Here is a 17,816-nt window from a genome sequence, read left to right as displayed (position 1 = left end):
CGAATGCATCTGTCTGAAAGCATGTACTCATTCTAACTAACCTGCAGTCCACAACCTCCAGATTGACAGAAAGTCACAGCTCAGTAGCCACTTTGTTGGGCCTAAATCTAATTGGCTTCAGTTTTGCTCGGACTTCTTGATGTCACACTTGATCAGATTCTGCCTTGATGGCAAAGGCAGACATTCTCACCTCAGCTCTGAGTTCAGAGTAACCTGGTGGACCCCAAACTGAGTATCAGTGAGCAGGTTCTCACTGAGTAAGTGTCACTCCCATCATTGGAAGAGTACACGCATGGGGCAGTAACTGACGAGGTTGGATTTGTCCTGCTTTTTGTGGCCAGGAGATATTTTTGAAAGTTTCCAGATTGCTGATACATTTTACAGTGTAGAATGAGGCCATTCGGTCCATCGAGTCTGCACTTGCCCTTGGAAAGAGCATCCTACTTAAGCCCAGACCTCCACCCTATCCTCATAACCTAGTAACCCCACCTAACCTTTTGAACACTAAGGGGCAGTTTAACATTGTCAATCCACCTGACCCGCACATCTTTGGACTGTGGGAGGAAACCGGAGCACCCGGAGGAAACCCACGCAGACACGGGGAGAAAGTGCAAACTCCACACAGTCACCCGAAGCCAGAATTGAAGCCGGGACCCCGGAGCTGTGAGGCAGCAGTGCTAACCACTGTGCTACCGTGCCACCCACTGGTAGATGCCTGTGCTGTAGCTTCACCCCATGCTCCAATAATTCTGCATTAAAAATTGCACCAAACCTCACTCTTCACTGCTTTTAATTAACTTTTGAATTAAGGAACCCTTATCACTGACTCCCTAATCCAAAAGGCTGCAGAATTTTAAAAGTGTCGGTAAACTCTCTTCTTAGCTGTTTTTGTTCTACAGGAAATAGATTCAGTATCTCAAGTTGTCAAACCCATTTCATTGTTGGCACTGGATCTTGATGAATCTATGCTGCCTGCTTTCATGGCTATTATATTTCTTCTATAATGGGGCACTCAACTCTGCACATAACCCTCGAAATGAGTCTTCACCTGTACAAATTTATTATTAATTCCTTAATTTTGAGTTCTATGTCCACAGGATCTAAATTTATGAGCCATTTTATGGATTTATCAACTTCCTCTGCACCTTTGAAGCATGATGAAATGAAATGCCTCAATATTGTTGTCTGTCCAATCTCTTTAGTGTGTTTACAATAAGTACAAACTCATATAAATTTCAATTTTTAAAAATCACTTTCTATTAACAACCAAATTAAAAACTGGAACATCCGCTCCATTGTAATTTTTGGTTATTTTATTCCATAGCAGTATTCAGAACAAACAGCGATATGCTAAATTTTGCACATATATCATTTATCTGCACGGTTAACGTGCACTGGATAGTATTACCCTCAAGTCCTCAGAGTGTGTGTGTTCCAAGATGAGGTAAATCAAACACTTACTGTGAGAGTCAGTGTTTGAGAGTAAAGCAGGCAATGCTGTGGTTCATGAAACCAATCTCCAAAGGGTGGGGCAGGTTATGTTATTGGTCTACAAGCCAGACTTTCTCATTCTGCTGCCTCAGATGGATGGAGCAGCTGCATAAATGTTTTTTTCAATCTCCCGTGTACATCCTGTCCACTTGAGTTACCTCAATTATTCTGCACACAGCACTGGACATAATACAGGACCTTTGTTATTTTAATTTCAATGTAACATTCGACTTAATAGAAATATTTTAGCGCAACTACTTTTCAACAAATTCCAAAGCAATTTCTTGCACAGCTTTATGTTGGGGTCTTGCTTTGGGTGGAACTGGAAAATATTTTATGCTTTGAATTTAGGCCAGGCCAAAGTGAACATGAATAGGTGATGCTTGGAATGAGCATCTATGGACCTCTTAAATATGAAGAAAGCTAAACCAATATAAGAATATGTTTAACTACAATACCAGAGGGTGATCTAGTCTGATGTTTATCAGACTAGATCACCCTTCAAAAGAATGGAAGATCAATATGTAGCATCAATAGATCTGCGCAAAATAATACATTTTGTGTCAGGAACGCTGGTACTCATCAAGCAGAGGTGACTTCACTGACTCAGGACCCCCAACTTCACCCAACGTACCTCGTCCAGGGTCCTCAAGCCTCCGCTCACCTCACTTCTTATGGGCAAGGCACACCCGGGTCCGATCCCTGGCACAGGCAACCTGGCACCTGGAGACTGCCATCCTGGCTCTCTGGTAGTGCTCCTGTAAGCCTCGCAGTGCCACGCGGACAACCTGCCAGTGCTGGGGTGGTGCGATGGCCAGGGCCAGGACGCCGGGCTGACAATGCCAAGGTGCATTGGTGCCAGCGGGAGTGCCGCCCTTCCCAATTCTCCAACGGCCTGGTGGGAGACCTCCGCCCCAGGTACCGTGTTTTGTGGACCAGTACTGAACAGGGCCCTGACACGGTCTCCCAGGAGCAGCGTGTGAATCCTGGTCACCAGGAGAACCTGGAAAATGCATATTAAAATTAGCTTAAGGGCTCATTTAAATCTGCAATCTGGATCTCACTGAGTGAAAACGAGATCCAGACCACGACGTCTAACGATGCTCTGTTAAATCTTATGAGACTTTTCAAGTGTCGCGAATCTTGTAAGAGTCGCGAGATTGATCCTGACTCCCAGTCGGGCACCACCAGACCGTTTAATCACCTCCATAGAGTTTTAAGGTTAAGCTGTGGTTAACCCTACTCTACGTTGAGCTAGCTGATGTTGTGCTGGGCTGGAACTACAACTAATATCAATGTTCACACAAGAGGGGGAAACCCAGCCATAGATCCTGATCACTATCCAACTGTTAGCCACTTCGGACCTGTAGATGTGGATCCATGAAGCAATAGCCCCTCAGCACTCACTCTCCAGCCTTATCAGAGTTTGCTTCCGGTAGCAGAAGGCTGTGTCTGTGTACTCACCCAAAAGGGTTACTGTCTTCAGAGAGGAGAAAACCGCTTACAAAGTTACAGGTTCCGCTAATTAATTAATTTTCTGAATCAAGTGACTCCTTGTTTTACATGTAAAATAAATTAACAATGTTAAAACTGTCCACCTACCTTACAAACCCGTGCAACCCGAGAAAAAATGGACTTGTCAGAGGTGCTGCTGTCCTCTGTTGCTTCCCGAAAGAAAAAATATATCTTATCATCATCTGTGTTGTAGGTGTCCGGAATGGAAAATGCTCCAATAAACTTTGCTTCTGTAAATAAAAATGTGTTGCTGAGTGCACGGAGGGATAAACCGAGCAACACATTTTAGAAACTGATAATGACATTTAACATTCAAAGATTTGAAAAGACATCAATGACGGCCTTTTGTTTTCAGAGTTCAATTTTTCTAAAGATCTATGCAGTCTCCTCTTCATTCTTGGGTTTATTTAAAACAATCAAAATCACTCGGGAAAAGGTGAGAGGTCTTGTGACAAAGTGGATAGTGTCTCTACCTCTAAGGGTCTGGGTTCAAGTCCCATCCCAGGTCCGGGGTTTGATGACACATTTGCACTTTGGCCACAAAGCTGTCAATCTTTCCGACATGCTCTGGCGGGTGGCAAGAGTGGGAGAGTTTCCTAGTCAGCCAGAATCTGTAGGAGGCATGGCAAAGCATCCTCACACACCCCCCGCACCCCACTCACCAGTCATCAATACTGGTCTTACTGGAAATGAATTAACTCAGGCTAAAGCTGGTGAAAGAGCAACTTATGGTAAATGTCAGGAAGAACCGAATAATTAATATTTAATGGCCTTAAAAGTAAAGTAACTGAGTCTCTGTCTGTGCGGAGTCTGCACGTTCTCCCCGTGTCTGCGTGGGTTTCCTCCGGGTGCTCCGGTTTCCTCCCACAAGTCCTGAAAGACGTGCTGTTAGGTGAATTGGACATTCTGAATTCTCCATCTGTGTACCCGAACAGGCACCTGAATGTGGTGGCTAGGGGATTTTCACAGTAACTTCATTGCAGTGTTAATGTAAGCCTACTTGTGACAATAATAAAAATTAATAATAATAATAATAAAGACTAAAGACAGTTAGGTGGAGGAGTGTAAGGTTGTCTATTTGAATGGATCAGCTAATGTAGGACAACCTCCCTCTTTTTTTGTTGTGTGGTGACCAGAGCTGGGACTAAGTCCTCTGGAATGAGATGGAGTGCTCAATGTATACGGGGCAAAATGTTATTTTGCGAAGTATGGATGGAATAAACTTTTACATTAGCCTTCTGTGTTGTCCATACACAATCTATAAACTTAACTTCAAATATAGTCAGTGCTACTCCCAGAGAGATCCCATTGGTTAGAGTATTCAGCAATTACAAATCTTCAACTCCATTACAGTACAGACACCAGGCGCGGGATTCTCCGACCCCCCACCGGGCCGGAGAATAGCCGGGGGGGTGGTGGCGTGAATCCCGCCCTGCCGCCCCGACACCAGCTGCCCGATGCTCCGGTGCAGGTTTAACGGTGAGGGCGGGAATTGCGCCGCATGGGTCAGGGGCCGTTGGCAGCGCCCCCCCCCCCCCCCCCGGTGATTCTCCGGCCTGTGATGGGCCCGTTTTCCACGGATCCTGGCATGAAATACACCAGGTCCTTACCGGCGGGACCTGGCAGGGGAGAGAACCCTCCCCTGCGCATGCGCTGGGATGATTCCAGTACACGCTGGCATCCCCCGCGCATGCGCCAACTAGCGGCGGGCGGCGGAGGCCCTTCGGCACCGGCTGGCGCGGCACAAACCCCGCCGGCGCCGGCTTAGCCACGGAGGAATCCTCACCTTCCGGGCGGCCTGATTCTGGGGTGGTTCACGCCACTCCTTGGTGCCAGTATGGCCCACCCCACCGGGTAGGGGAGAATCCCGCCCTTGTTCTCAGACTTGTATCTGAATATGCATTGCAGAGCTAGCAGGCTCGAGATATGTCACTGTTGTAATATCTCTTTAAGGGATAGCGGCATGTGATCATTTTAAGGGGAGTGTGTCATGTGCTTTCATTTAAGCCTGGAGCAGAGCACACACACACGGCCCACTGCTGACATCCTCAAGCTTTCTATCCGTGTATATGTTCACATGTGCCTAGAATTAATAGTTGAACCCATATGTTTGCACAGAACCTTATGAGTGATCGATGCCTTTGTGCTATTATTACACATGCCACAGTTACCTGCTTTACATGGAATTGAGCTCAGTGAGGCATGCTTGGATGTGTGCACTGACTTCTACATCCTGGGTGCTGAATTATTGAATACAGCAGGAGGTAGCATTGTTTCTCTCATAACGTCAAAAAAGTTTGAAGTTGATATAATTTGCAAGAAATCTGCTTTCAAAATGTGCTTTGCCAGTGGGAAAGTTGAATGGTTTGAGAGTACATGTCACAGCTGGTCTCGCACTTCCCAGAGAATCTTGAATCTTTGAATTTAAGAGCCGTGAGGTGATGGTGCAGCTGTACAAAACCTTGGTAAGGCCACATTCGGAGTACTGTGTGCAGTTCTGGTCGCTTCATTTTAGGAAGGATGTGGAAGCTTTGGAAAAGGTGCAAAGGAGATTTACCAGGATGTTGCCTGGAATGGAGAGTAGGTCTTACGAGGAAAGGTTGAGGGTGCTCGGCCTTTTCTCATTAGAACGGAGAAGGATGAGGGGCGATTTGATAGAGGTTTATAAGATGATCAGGGGAATAGATAGAGTAGACAGTCAGAGACTTTTCCCCCTGGAACAAACCATTACAAGGGGACATAAATTTAAGGTGAATGGTGGAAGATATAGGGGGGATGTCAGAGATAGGTTCTTTACCCAGAGAGTGGTGGGGGCATGGAATGCACTGTCTGTGGAAGTAGTTGAGTCGGAAACATTAGGGACCTTCAAGCGGTTATTGGATAGGTACATGGATTACGGTAGAATGATGGGGTGTAGATTAATTTGTTCTTAATCTAGAACAAAAGTTCGGCACAACATCATGGGCTGTGCTGTATTTTTCTATGTTCTAATCTATCTGCCTCCATAGTATATTGCCACTTTGTGTTAATGTGCATCATAAACTCAAGGGCATTGACAACCATGGATTTCCATTGGATTGACCCGTGAGCGTGCTCAGAAAAGTATTGCAGTGGTTTGCCAGTGCCTTCTTCAACGTGGCTGATGAGGTACCTCTCCCAATCTCAATGTCTATTCTAACACGGCCACAAAGCTTCCATCAATATGTTTCTTACATAATGCATTTGCTGAATGTGTACATTGACTCAAGTGAACAGCTATAGCTTATGAAAATATACTTCCAATCAAAGCCATGAGCATTTCTCTCCTTATGCATTCATGAACTAATCTACATTTGAGATAACATGAGTACAAGTAATATAAAAATGGTTCAAATCTCAACACTATTTACTTGACCTACACTAAACTTTATTCAATAACTTAAAAAGGCATATTTCAAAGCAAAGAAGTGACTGTAAACTCATACCGTTGAGCCAGTAATGCTCCGAGAGATCTGTTCGAATGTAATACCGGTTGGAAGGTGGCCCCAGGGAGCGGGTGAAAGCAGGGTCTCTGCCGTGAAAATCGGAAGCTGTACCAGCGTAAAGATATTCTCCTGGAAAAACGTAAAGAGCAAAAATGAAACCCAACCAGGTTACAGAAGAAATCATTTCAGCATGTCACATCAATCAGAAAACAAGTCAAAAATATGTGGATGATGTGTTTTTGGTCAACCTTGTTGCCATGACAACAATCGGGATCAATATTCTTGCAGTAATTCCAAAAACAAAATTTCTGCATGGGTTCAACATATTAAGCATTGAGTTAATCAATGCCTATTAATTTTAATTTTGTCACAATTCGTGAATTACACTGATCATCAGCTCTTCCTGCGTGCAGGCTTCAGACTTTGTCTGTTGTTGCTCTGCAATTTTCTCTAACTCAGTGCATAACATTTAAGCTGCCTCCTGTGATTCTCCAACACCCCCCCCCCCCCCCCCGACCCCCACCCCCCAGTTTGAGAGTGTCACCTGATAAGTTGACTGTTGAGTTTTCTCAATATAGAAGCTCAAAGATGCCACATTGCACTAACTCGCGAGGATCTATTTGCAGCTTTATTTTACATAATGTTGGGGGAAAGGGGGGGTGGGTGGAGGGGGGGGGGGCGGGGAGAGATTCTGAACGTTATTCGGTTTACCTACAGGGCAACAAACACATGGGAAAGCCACCACAAGGAGGATCCCCTCCAAGTCACTCACCATCCTGACTTGGAAATGTGGAGAGGCAGTCACGCTGGGGCATTGTTACTGGGGAGGCTGGGGCATTGTTACTGGGGAGGCTGGGGCATTGTTACTGGGGAGGCAGTCACGCTGGGGCATTGTTACTGGGGAGGCAATCACGCTGGGGCATTGTTACTGGGGAGGCAGTCACGCTGGGGCATTGTTACTGGGGAGGCAGTCACGCTGGGGCATTGTTACTGGGGAGGCAGTCACACTGGGGCATTGTTACTGGAGAGGTAGTCACGCTGGGGCATTGTTACTGGGGAGGCTGGGGCATTGTTACTGGGGAGGCAGTCACGCTGGGGCATTGTTACTGGGGAGGCTGGGGCATTGTTACTGGGGAGGCAGTCACGTTGGGGCATTGTTACTGGGGAGGCAGTCACGTTGGGGCATTGTTACTGGGGAGGCAGTCACGTTGGGGCATTGTTACTGGGGAGGCAGTCACGCTGGGGCATTGTTACTGGGGAGGCAGTCACACTGGGGCATTGTTACTGGAGAGGTAGTCACGCTGGGGCATTGTTACTGGGGAGGCTGGGGCATTGTTACTGGGGAGGCAGTCACACTGGGGCATTGTTACTGGGGAGGCAGTCACACTGGGGCATTGTTACTGGGGAGGCAGTCACACAGGGGCATTGTTACTGGAGAGGTAGTCACGCTGGGGCATTGTTACTGGGGAGGCAGTCACGCTGGGGCATTGTTACTGGGGAGGCAGTCACGTTGGGGCATTGTTACTGGGGAGGCAGTCACGTTGGGGCATTGTTACTGGGGAGGCAGTCACGCTGGGGCATTGTTACTGGGGAGGCAGTCACGCTGGGGCATTGTTACTGGGGAGGCAGTCACGTTGGGGCATTGTTACTGGGGAGGCAGTCACGTTGGGGCATTGTTACTGGGGAGGCAGTCACGTTGGGGCATTGTTACTGGGGAGGCAGTCACGCTGGGGCATTGTTACTGGGGAGGCAGTCACGTTGGGGCATTGTTACTGGGGAGGCAGTCACGTTGGGGCATTGTTACTGGGGAGGCAGTCACGTTGGGGCATTGTTACTGGGGAGGCTGGGGCATTGTTACTGGGGAGGCAGTCACACTGGGGCATTGTTACTGGGGAGGCTGGGGCATTGTTACTGGGGAGGCAGTCACGTTGGGGCATTGTTACTGGGGAGGCAGTCACACAGGGGCATTGTTACTGGGGAGGCAGTCACGCTGGGGCATTGTTACTGGGGAGGCAGTCACGCTGGGGCATTGTTACTGGGGAGGCAGTCACGCTGGGGCATTGTTACTGGGGAGGCAATCACGCTGGGGCATTGTTACTGGGGAGGCTGGGGCATTGTTACTGGGGAGGCTGGGGCATTGTTACTGGAGAGGTAGTCACGCTGGGGCATTGTTACTGGGGAGGCAATCACGCTGGGGCATTGTTACTGGGGAGGCTGGGGCATTGTTACTGGGGAGGCTGGGGCATTGTTACTGGAGAGGTAGTCACGTTGGGGCATTGTTACTGGGGAGGCAGTCACGTTGGGGCATTGTTACTGGGGAGGCAGTCACGCTGGGGCATTGTTACTGGGGAGGCAGTCACACTGGGGCATTGTTACTGGGGAGGCAGTCACGCTGGGGCATTGTTACTGGGGATGCAGTCACGCTGGGGCATTGTTACTGGGGAGGCAGTCACACTGGGGCATTGTTACTGGGGAGGCAGTCACACTGGGGCATTGTTACTGGGGAGGCAGTCACGCTGGGGCATTGTTACTGGGGAGGCTGGGGCATTGTTACTGGGGAGGCAGTCACGCTGGGGCATTGTTACTGGGGAGGCAGTCACACTGGGGCATTGTTACTGGGGAGGCAGTCACGCTGGGGCATTGTTACTGGGGAGGCAGTCACGCTGGGGCATTGTTACTGGGGAGGCAGTCATGCTGGGGCATTGTTACTGGGGAGGCAGTCACACTGGGGCATTGTTACTGGGGAGGCTGGGGCATTGTTACTGGGGAGGCAGTCATGCTGGGGCATTGTTACTGGGGAGGCAGTCACACTGGGGCATTGTTACTGGGGAGGCTGGGGCATTGTTACTGGGGAGGCAGTCACGCTGGGGCATTGTTACTGGGGAGGCTGGGGCATTGTTACTGGGGAGGCAGTCATGCTGGGGCATTGTTACTGGGGAGGCTGGGGCATTGTTACTGGGGAGGCAGTCACGCTGGGGCATTGTTACTGGGGAGGCAGTCACGTTGGGGCATTGTTACTGGGGAGGCAGTCACGTTGGGGCATTGTTACTGGGGAGGCAGTCACGCTGGGGCATTGTTACTGGATTAATAACTCAGAGACCCAGGGTAATCCTCCAAGGACATGGGTTTGAATCTCACCAAGGCACATGGTGGAATTTATACTCAATATAAAACATTTGGAATTAAAAGTGTGTAAACAAGTTGTAAAAACCCAATTGGTTCACTGCAGGGAAGGAAATCTGCCATCCTCACCTAGTCTGGCTTACATGTGACTCGAGACCCAGAAAAATGGCCGAGCAAGCCAATCACTGTATAGAACTGTGACAAAAAAACCTCAAAGGAATGTTATCAGATGGACCACTTTTTCGGAGGTACTCTTTCGGAGGGTCAGTGCAGACCAGATGGGGCAAATGGCCTCCTTTTGCACTGTAGGGATTCTATGTAAGGATTGTTTGTCTATGTCTAATGCAGTTTATTCCTTCATCCAAGTCAATCATATAAATTGTAAATAGCTGTGGCCCCAATACACCTCCCTGCACCACTCTGTTAGTTACAGTTCCACATCCTGTACATGACCCATTTATCCCCACCTCAGACTCCTGTTAACTAACCAATGCTCTATCGCCCCCAACATCAAGAGCTCTTCTGCACAATAACATTTCATGTGCAACTTATCAGATGCCTTCTGGAAATCCAAATACATTACATCTACTCATTCCCCTTTATCCATCCTGCTAGTTACATCCTCAAAGAACTCTAATGAATTTGTTAAACACAATTTTCCTTTCACAAAACTCTAACGTGTCCAATTGTAATATGAATTCTGAAATGTTGGCTAATGCCTCCTTAGAAATGGATTCTAGAATTTTACCAACGACAGTTATTGGACTAACTGCCCAATAGTTTCCTGTTTTCAGTCTATTTCCTTTCTTGAATAAGATAATGAATAGCAATATGGACAGCATCTGTTGGTCCCTCCGTTTGCACCACTCATATGCTTCTGAGAGTGCGTTCTGCTGGCCAAGAAGTTAAAATTTAACATGAGCACACACATTTTGTATTTAGCAACAGTAACACAGTCAGTCACTGAGTGTTGTGACTGAGTGTTGCACAGAAGTGAACTTAAGTGGGTAGAAAGTATCGGAATTCATTGTGCAAGAAGTATTTTCTTGAAGTAGTAATAGCTATTTGGGCTGGGGGAGAGCTGTTATATCAAAGTGCTTGTTGAATTACAGCTTCTCATTTTCACGTTTGTACTGGGAGGTTCTTCATATTAACGCGATCCGCTTTAAAATATTTCCAAATGTTTTCACTAAAAAAAAGATTATTAAAAAAATACGTTTCGGACTAAAGCGAGGTTCTATTTGAAAATATTTTCAGAGCAAATATCACAGTGTTGTTTCAGGGCACATATTATTTTACAAGGAGTACATTTTCATTTTGCTGGTTCGAATTATGCAAGAAATATGTGTTTAAAAAGCATAACATATCGAAACAGGGCTGCTCATGTAGCTTCCTACAGGATGATTCTTTTGGGGCAAGGCAGCTTCCTTGTCAAACACTTGAACTTTAACCAAACAAATAATGTGGTCATCAATACCCTTGCCTCCTATAACTTCCCATAATGGGACTGTTTACAGTTGCCATCAATCAGACGTTCGGCCTCATCATCAGACAACGGTATTGACTGCATGTTCCTGTAGGTCAATGTCACATTGAGAAATGAACAAACTAATTACTATTTGCCCAACTGACAAGAATGCAGTGACCATGTCCCATCCTGGGCTGCCCTTCCTCAAGGTGCATTTGCTAACATTCTATCTATCCCTTGGCAGTCATTCTACCCTACATTCCTTGGAGTCAGCTGAAATGCAGATTTAACAGCAGGAATTTAGCAAGTGGAACAATCCCTCTGATGCTCAAGAAATATTACCCACTCTAATATTTAAAGATAAATATGTCTATGTTTCTCTTCCCTCCCATCGCAATCTCCTTCGGATGTTCAGCTAAGAGGAGAGATGGCAATAAATTTTGCAAGTGTTGTTCTATGGGGAACTCGCCCATAAGTCTTCCATGTTAGTCTGATACCAAAATATTTCCAAACTTTAGGACTAGGACCCGATTCCTTCGCAAAAGTAGAATCATACAGAGCAGTCATACAGTTGCTCATGAAATGTTTAGACTGAGCATTACACAAATATGAACTTTAAGTATCACAATGCATTGTGCAGGAAGTATTTTCTATCTCTTCTGGTGGGGACATGTCAGACTATAGCCCTCAGGCCAACCTTGAATTGTTGAAGGGAGATAGTAGGATTGTGTTAATGTCACTAGACTAGTAATCCAGAGGCCCAGACTGATGCTCTGAGGACATGGGTTCAAATCCCACCAGGGCAGCTTGTGAAATTTAAATTCAATTAATAAAATTTGGAATTGAAAGTTCGGCTTGGCAATGATGACTTTGAAATTATCATTGATTGTTGTAAAAACCCTTCTGGTTGACAAATGGACTTTAGGGAAGGAAATCTGCCACCCTTACCTGGCCTGGCCTACACGTGACTCCAGATACACAGCAATGGGGTTGACTATTAACTGTCTCTGAAATGGTCGAGCAAGACACTCAGTTCAAGGGACAATCAGTGACGGGCAACAAATGTTGGTCTTGCCGTGAAAGAATGAATAAAAGTAATCTGCCCCATCAAATTATGGGTTTGCCATGCATCAAAATACTGAAATTGTGAGATTTTTTAAGAACTGTACAGAAATTAGTTGAACTGCAAGAGGAAAATATTTGAAAGACACAATACAAAAAGTAATCTTTCCCTCCTAATGTCAATAACCTTACAGCAAGAAGTAAACAAAACTACAAATTTTCTCTGAAAGTCATGTTTAAAAATGATTTACAATAGAATTTCCCAATAATTCAGTGGATAAATGCACCACTAGCTACAATACTGAGATTTCAGAGCAAGTTTCCTGGTCAGTCTCAGGGATGTGTTGAATTAGTTGATACCAAGACATCAGACAGTATCTGAGGTTCAGGAATGGGAAAAAGACAAGCTCCTTCTTTTGACCATCATCCAATAACCCTTAAAGCATAGAGGACAGGCTGCAATACGACCTGTGGCATATCTGTAGCTGGCAGACCACTGATCAGTTTTGTTTTTATGTCAGATTAGATAGGTCATCGATAAATATATAGACAGAGTAATGGAAAACATATAATCAGCTACGTATTGAAGGGGTTTGTTGATTATTTTAGATGTTGTCGTTCCTGCAGTGAGGTTGATCTATCAGTTGTTGCTGTAGCCTCCATAAACCTTGCTTAGTATAATGCAGGTGCTGCGATTTGTGTGCCCACGTTGTCTGCAAGCACAAACGACAATGTTGGCACAAAATATCGTGAGACTCGGAATTCTCATTTTCCAATTCTCTCCACCCACATCAGTGGGGTGGAAGGTCGGGAACTTCATTTCAATAAATGTAAGTATAATTAGGGGGCTACCGTGCTGTATCGTCTCATTGCATTTGGAATTCTCCCCTTGCCGATGTGCTGTCACATCAACGAGCTTTACAGCTGCTCTTTAAACAACATATACCAGGCGAAGAGAACCTGCCAGTGCCACACAGGTAACTATAGCTCCTGGTGGAGAGGGACATGCCCAGGCAATAACCCAGCACTGCCCCCTGGAGGCAGTGCCGGGGGCCCTGAGAGAAATCTCGATTGCCAAAGCTGAGAGAGCTGTCACTGAGTTCTGTGGACAAATGCGAGAATTTATCCTTGTGTTTTACACCACCAGAAATGACAACTTCTAAACCGACAGAATGTAATGGTTTTGAACCACATTGCGTTCCACACGATAAGGGAATAGTGTAGAGGGACCTTAGAGGGGTTTCACAGGACGGCGCAACATCGTGGGCCGAAGGGCCTGTACTGCACTGTAATGTTCTATGTTCTGTTGGGAGCTCCATTGTGGGACAGTGGGGGGGTTCCAGTTGTGCGTGTTGTGGGGGGGTGGGTGGGGGAGGGGGGGGGGGGGGGGGCGTTCCTGTGTTTTTTATCAGAGATCCCTGTACCTCAGGATTCCTGGCTGCCGCTATTTCTGCCCCCCCCCCCCCCCCCCCACCCACCAATGTGACCGCGTGGGCCACGTCGCCAGATGTTCCTCCACACAATGTTGGATTATCAGAGAGAAACACTGGCTATGCTGCTTGTGAGCTGCACGTCAGGTTGTCCCGTCTCAGCCAGAACTCTGTAGAGAATGGAAAGTTCGGCCCTGGCTGCGTGTTCAGTATTCTCCCTGCAACTGGGGAATACATGAACACTGCTTTGATTTTATTTATATGCTTCTGAAGAAATAACCTCCAAAAAAAGCCACTGTTATCAACCCCCCAACAATTTCTGTGATATTTTCAACAATCTCAAAAGTTGAAAACATTTGGCAGCAATTATTGAGGGTGTTTTTAGCAGCTCTCATTTATTATCAATCAGCACAGAAGGTCCACCTTGTTGGAGAGCAAAGTAAAACAGCTTTATCGTCACTAATGATGGAAATAAATAATTGCAAAGAGACAGTTTGCACCGACAGTTGTGGGACTGTATCCTGAGGACTGTGCTGCTTTCTTTGAATTCACATTCTGCTGATTTCCAGTACTTTCTCGTGACTGTTTTTTCAACTCAGAAATTAATTATTCGGTACCAAGGCTGCAAGTTAACATAATATTTCCATCTAAATGCCAGAGTGCATTGCTCAGAGATTTAAAAAAACTATTTATTCTTTTGCCTTCGGTTGGATTAAACTGTGAATGTTCATAGATCATAGAATTTACAGTGCAGAGGAGGCCATTCGGCCCATCGAGTCTGCACCGGCTCCTGGAAAGAGCACCCTACCCAAGTTCAACACCTCCACCCTATCCCCATAACCCAGTAACCCCACCCAACACTAAGGGACACTAAGGGCAATTTATCAAGGCCAATCCACCTAACCTGCACATCTTTGGACTGTGGAAGGAAACCGGAGCACCCGGAGGAAACCCACGCACACACGGAGAGGATGTGCAGACTCCGCACAGACAGTGACCCAAGCCGGAATCGAACCTGGGACCCTGGAGCTGTGAAGCGATTGTGCTATCCACAATGCTACCGTAGTCCGAGGTTCCACAATACTGATTTATGTACACGTTTATAGCCATTATCAATATTACATATTTCACCAGGTAGAGTGAAGATTTGAATGAACACTTACACAAATTACTCATCCTGGTCAATCAGACCAGACTAGAATTTCACAGCCCTGCAACTAATTGGTTAAGTCCTGTGAAGATTATGTAATTGTTGCAAAATAATTGTGCTGACTGCCAAGATTAGTTTCCAATCCCATTCTTCTTGAAAGACAATGGGGTGAGAATGTTGTTGGGTGCTCGGGGAGGTAGGGGAAAGAGAGGCGAGGTAGAATGCGCATGAAACATACAGATAGGTTCAGTAAGAGCGCACAAACATAAAACCATCCCAACCCCGCCACATCTGTTCAGCTCCAGCACAGATAGGACAAATTAATAGATGTTATTTCTGTCTGGTGGCTGTTGGGGGTCCAAATAATTACTTTTAACAGTCTGCTCGGCATGAGAAGTGGAAAAATCACCTCATTATGTTAGAGGGAGATACTGCAGTGGATTATTAACACAGTATAACACGTTGCTAATGTTGCAGAGGCTTGTTATAAAACAAGTCTTACTACCTGCAGACAGTAACCAAAACCATCTCATTTGCAGCATGCAGTAGATTTGCTAACAAGTTGGAGAAAACGCCAACCCATAATTAGTCTGCGTGCTTTCCATGTTCAGGATTGTATACCAGCTGTAATTGAAGTGGTTGACACAATCTATCTGGAATCTGTCACTCCTCTGCATCATTGAAAAGATTTTCAAAAACACTATTCCAGAGTAATGAAAGTACACAGTGGCTCGAGACAGGCGCTGGAGGCTTCCAGGAAATAACAAAGGGGATTATTGATGAAAGACAAAGCTAGTTGAATAACAGACACACAGCACAATACAAGGGGCGTGATCATACTTGGTGACACGACAAGGATCACTGACAAGATTGTGGTGATGTGCATCACTGTAAATACACAAGGGGTTAATGTAAATACATGTAGACTAGCTAGACACTAGAGGGAGCACCAGAGACATGACACACAGACACTCAACCAATAGATCAGTTAGATAGGACACGACCAATGGGCATTCACGATACACACAGAGGTGACACCACCACAGGAGGGCATTACACCAACCCACATATAAAGGACACAGCACACATGATCTTTCTCTTTCCAATGGAGATAGTCAGTGAGTAGAGACACAGAGTTGATTCAATATAACTCCCACCACGTGGATTATAGCAGACTGGTTAGTCAGTCTGAGTAGCTATAGAAGGATTAACAGTAGAGGCGAATCCGAGTAGGAGAATTGTAAATAGTTTAATAAACGTGTTGAACTTATCTCCACGTCTGAACCTTCCTTTGTCAAATGCACCACAAGGCAGGGGCAGCATGGTAGCATGGTGGTTAGCATAAATGCTTCACAGCTCCAGGTCCCAGGTTCGATTCCCGGCTGGGTCACTGTCTGTGCGGAGTCTGCACGTCCTCCCCGTGTGTGCGTGGGTTTCCTCCGGGTGCTCCGGTTTCCTCCCACAGTCCAAAGATGTGCGGGTTAGGTGGATTGGCCATGCTAAATTGCCCGTAGTGTCCTAAAAAGTAAGGTTAAGGGAGGGAGGGGGGTTGTTGGGTTACGGGTATAGGGTGGATACGTGGGTTTGAGTAGGGTGATCATGGCTCGGCACAACATCGAGGACCGAAGGGCCTGTTCTGTGCTGTAATGTTCTATGTTCTAAGGAAGCCGCTTATGCTACACATAGAGCATAACAAGACAGAGATCTCACAAGACATCGTGATCTGGATCTCGCTCTCACTGGGCGGGATCCAGATTTGCATATCTAGGTGAGCAGTTGGCTTCACTTAAATATATCTACCCCGGAATCTGCCAAGGCCTGGGATTGAATGTCCGCACCTGGGGGACCGTGTCGTGCCTGCGTTTAGCACCAGTTTCCACAAACGTGGACCACGTGCAAAGGCACTCAGGGGGTGTCACCAGGATGAGTGGAGGCCCTGGGTGGTCGGGCACTGGGCTGTGCCACCCTAACACTCCCACCTGACACCCAAATACCATGGCACTGCCAGCCTGGAACCTTGTTACTGCCATGCAGACACCCTGGCAGTGCCAAGGTGCCAGTTATCTGTGCCAGGATCGGGTCCAGGGGTGCCCTGCCCTTATGAGGTGGGGTGAGGGGTCAAGAATCAGAATGAAGGGGGGCCTCAATGGTAGGGAATCTATTGAGTAAATTCTGAATTAATTAATTTCCACTTGGAAGAGTATGCATTGATTAGGCACAGTCAGTGGAGGGTTTACAGGTGAGAATGCGGGAGGAATGATCAGTAAGTTTACAGACGACACCAAGGGTGGTTAACAGTGAAGAAGAGGGTTGAAGGTTACAGGAAGATATAGATGGGTTGATCAGTTGGACAGAGCAGTGGCAGATGGTATTTAACCTTGATCAGTGCGAGGTATTGAACTTTGGAAGAAGAAAAACAGGACAAGGGAGGATGTCATGAATGGCAGGATACTAGGAAGCTCAGAGGAACAGATGGATCTTGGGGTACTTGTTCACAGATACGTGAAGGTGGCAGAGGAGGTGAATAGGGTCATTAAGAAGGCAGATGGACAATTACCTCCATCAGCCGTGGTATAGAATATAAGAGCAAAGAGGTGATGTTGGAGCTGTTCAGAACATTGGTTAGGCCACAGTTGGAGTGCTGTGTGCAGTTCTGGTCACCTCACTATAGGAAGGTGTGATTGCACTGGAGGGTTGCAGAGGAGATTCACCAGGATGTTGCCTGGGATGGAGCATCTGAGCTATAAGGAGAGACTGGATAGGCTGGGATGGTTTTCTCTCGAGCAGGGAAGGCTGAGGGGGGGATACGATTGAGGTGTATACGATTATGAGAACTTTGGACAGGATAAGTAGGAAGCAGCTGTTCCCCTTGGTTGAGGGTCAATCACAGGAGGGCATAGTTTCAGGGTGTGGGGCAGGGGGTTCCGAGGGGATTTGAGAATGTTGTTTTCACTCAGAGGGTGTTGAGAATGTGGAATGTACGGCCTGGGAAGGTAATGGAGGCTGGAAACCTCACAATCTTTAAAAAGCACTTGGATGAGCACCTGAGACACCCTCACATTCCAGGATATGGGACAGGTGCCGGTAAGTGGGATCAGTGACAGATTAGGGGT

General features: G+C 46.6%; 1 protein-coding gene across 1 annotated transcript in view; it reads right to left on the bottom strand.

Annotated features, from left to right (window-relative positions):
- The window catches only part of sema3d (sema domain, immunoglobulin domain (Ig), short basic domain, secreted, (semaphorin) 3D), a 372,874-nt gene that overhangs the window by 122,378 nt on the left and 232,680 nt on the right, over nt 1-17,816 (bottom strand). The window contains exons 8-9 of the mRNA XM_038811982.1: nt 6,471-6,599; nt 3,094-3,236 (exon numbers count right to left, since the gene is read on the bottom strand). Of these exons, the coding sequence (XP_038667910.1) occupies nt 3,094-3,236; nt 6,471-6,599 (272 nt within the window). The remainder of the gene's footprint in view (nt 1-3,093; nt 3,237-6,470; nt 6,600-17,816) is intronic.

This window comes from Scyliorhinus canicula, chromosome 11 (genome assembly GCF_902713615.1).
Source record: "Scyliorhinus canicula chromosome 11, sScyCan1.1, whole genome shotgun sequence".
NCBI classification, from domain to species: Eukaryota; Metazoa; Chordata; class Chondrichthyes; order Carcharhiniformes; family Scyliorhinidae; genus Scyliorhinus; species Scyliorhinus canicula.
This window is presented reverse-complemented; position numbering and strand designations above follow the sequence as displayed.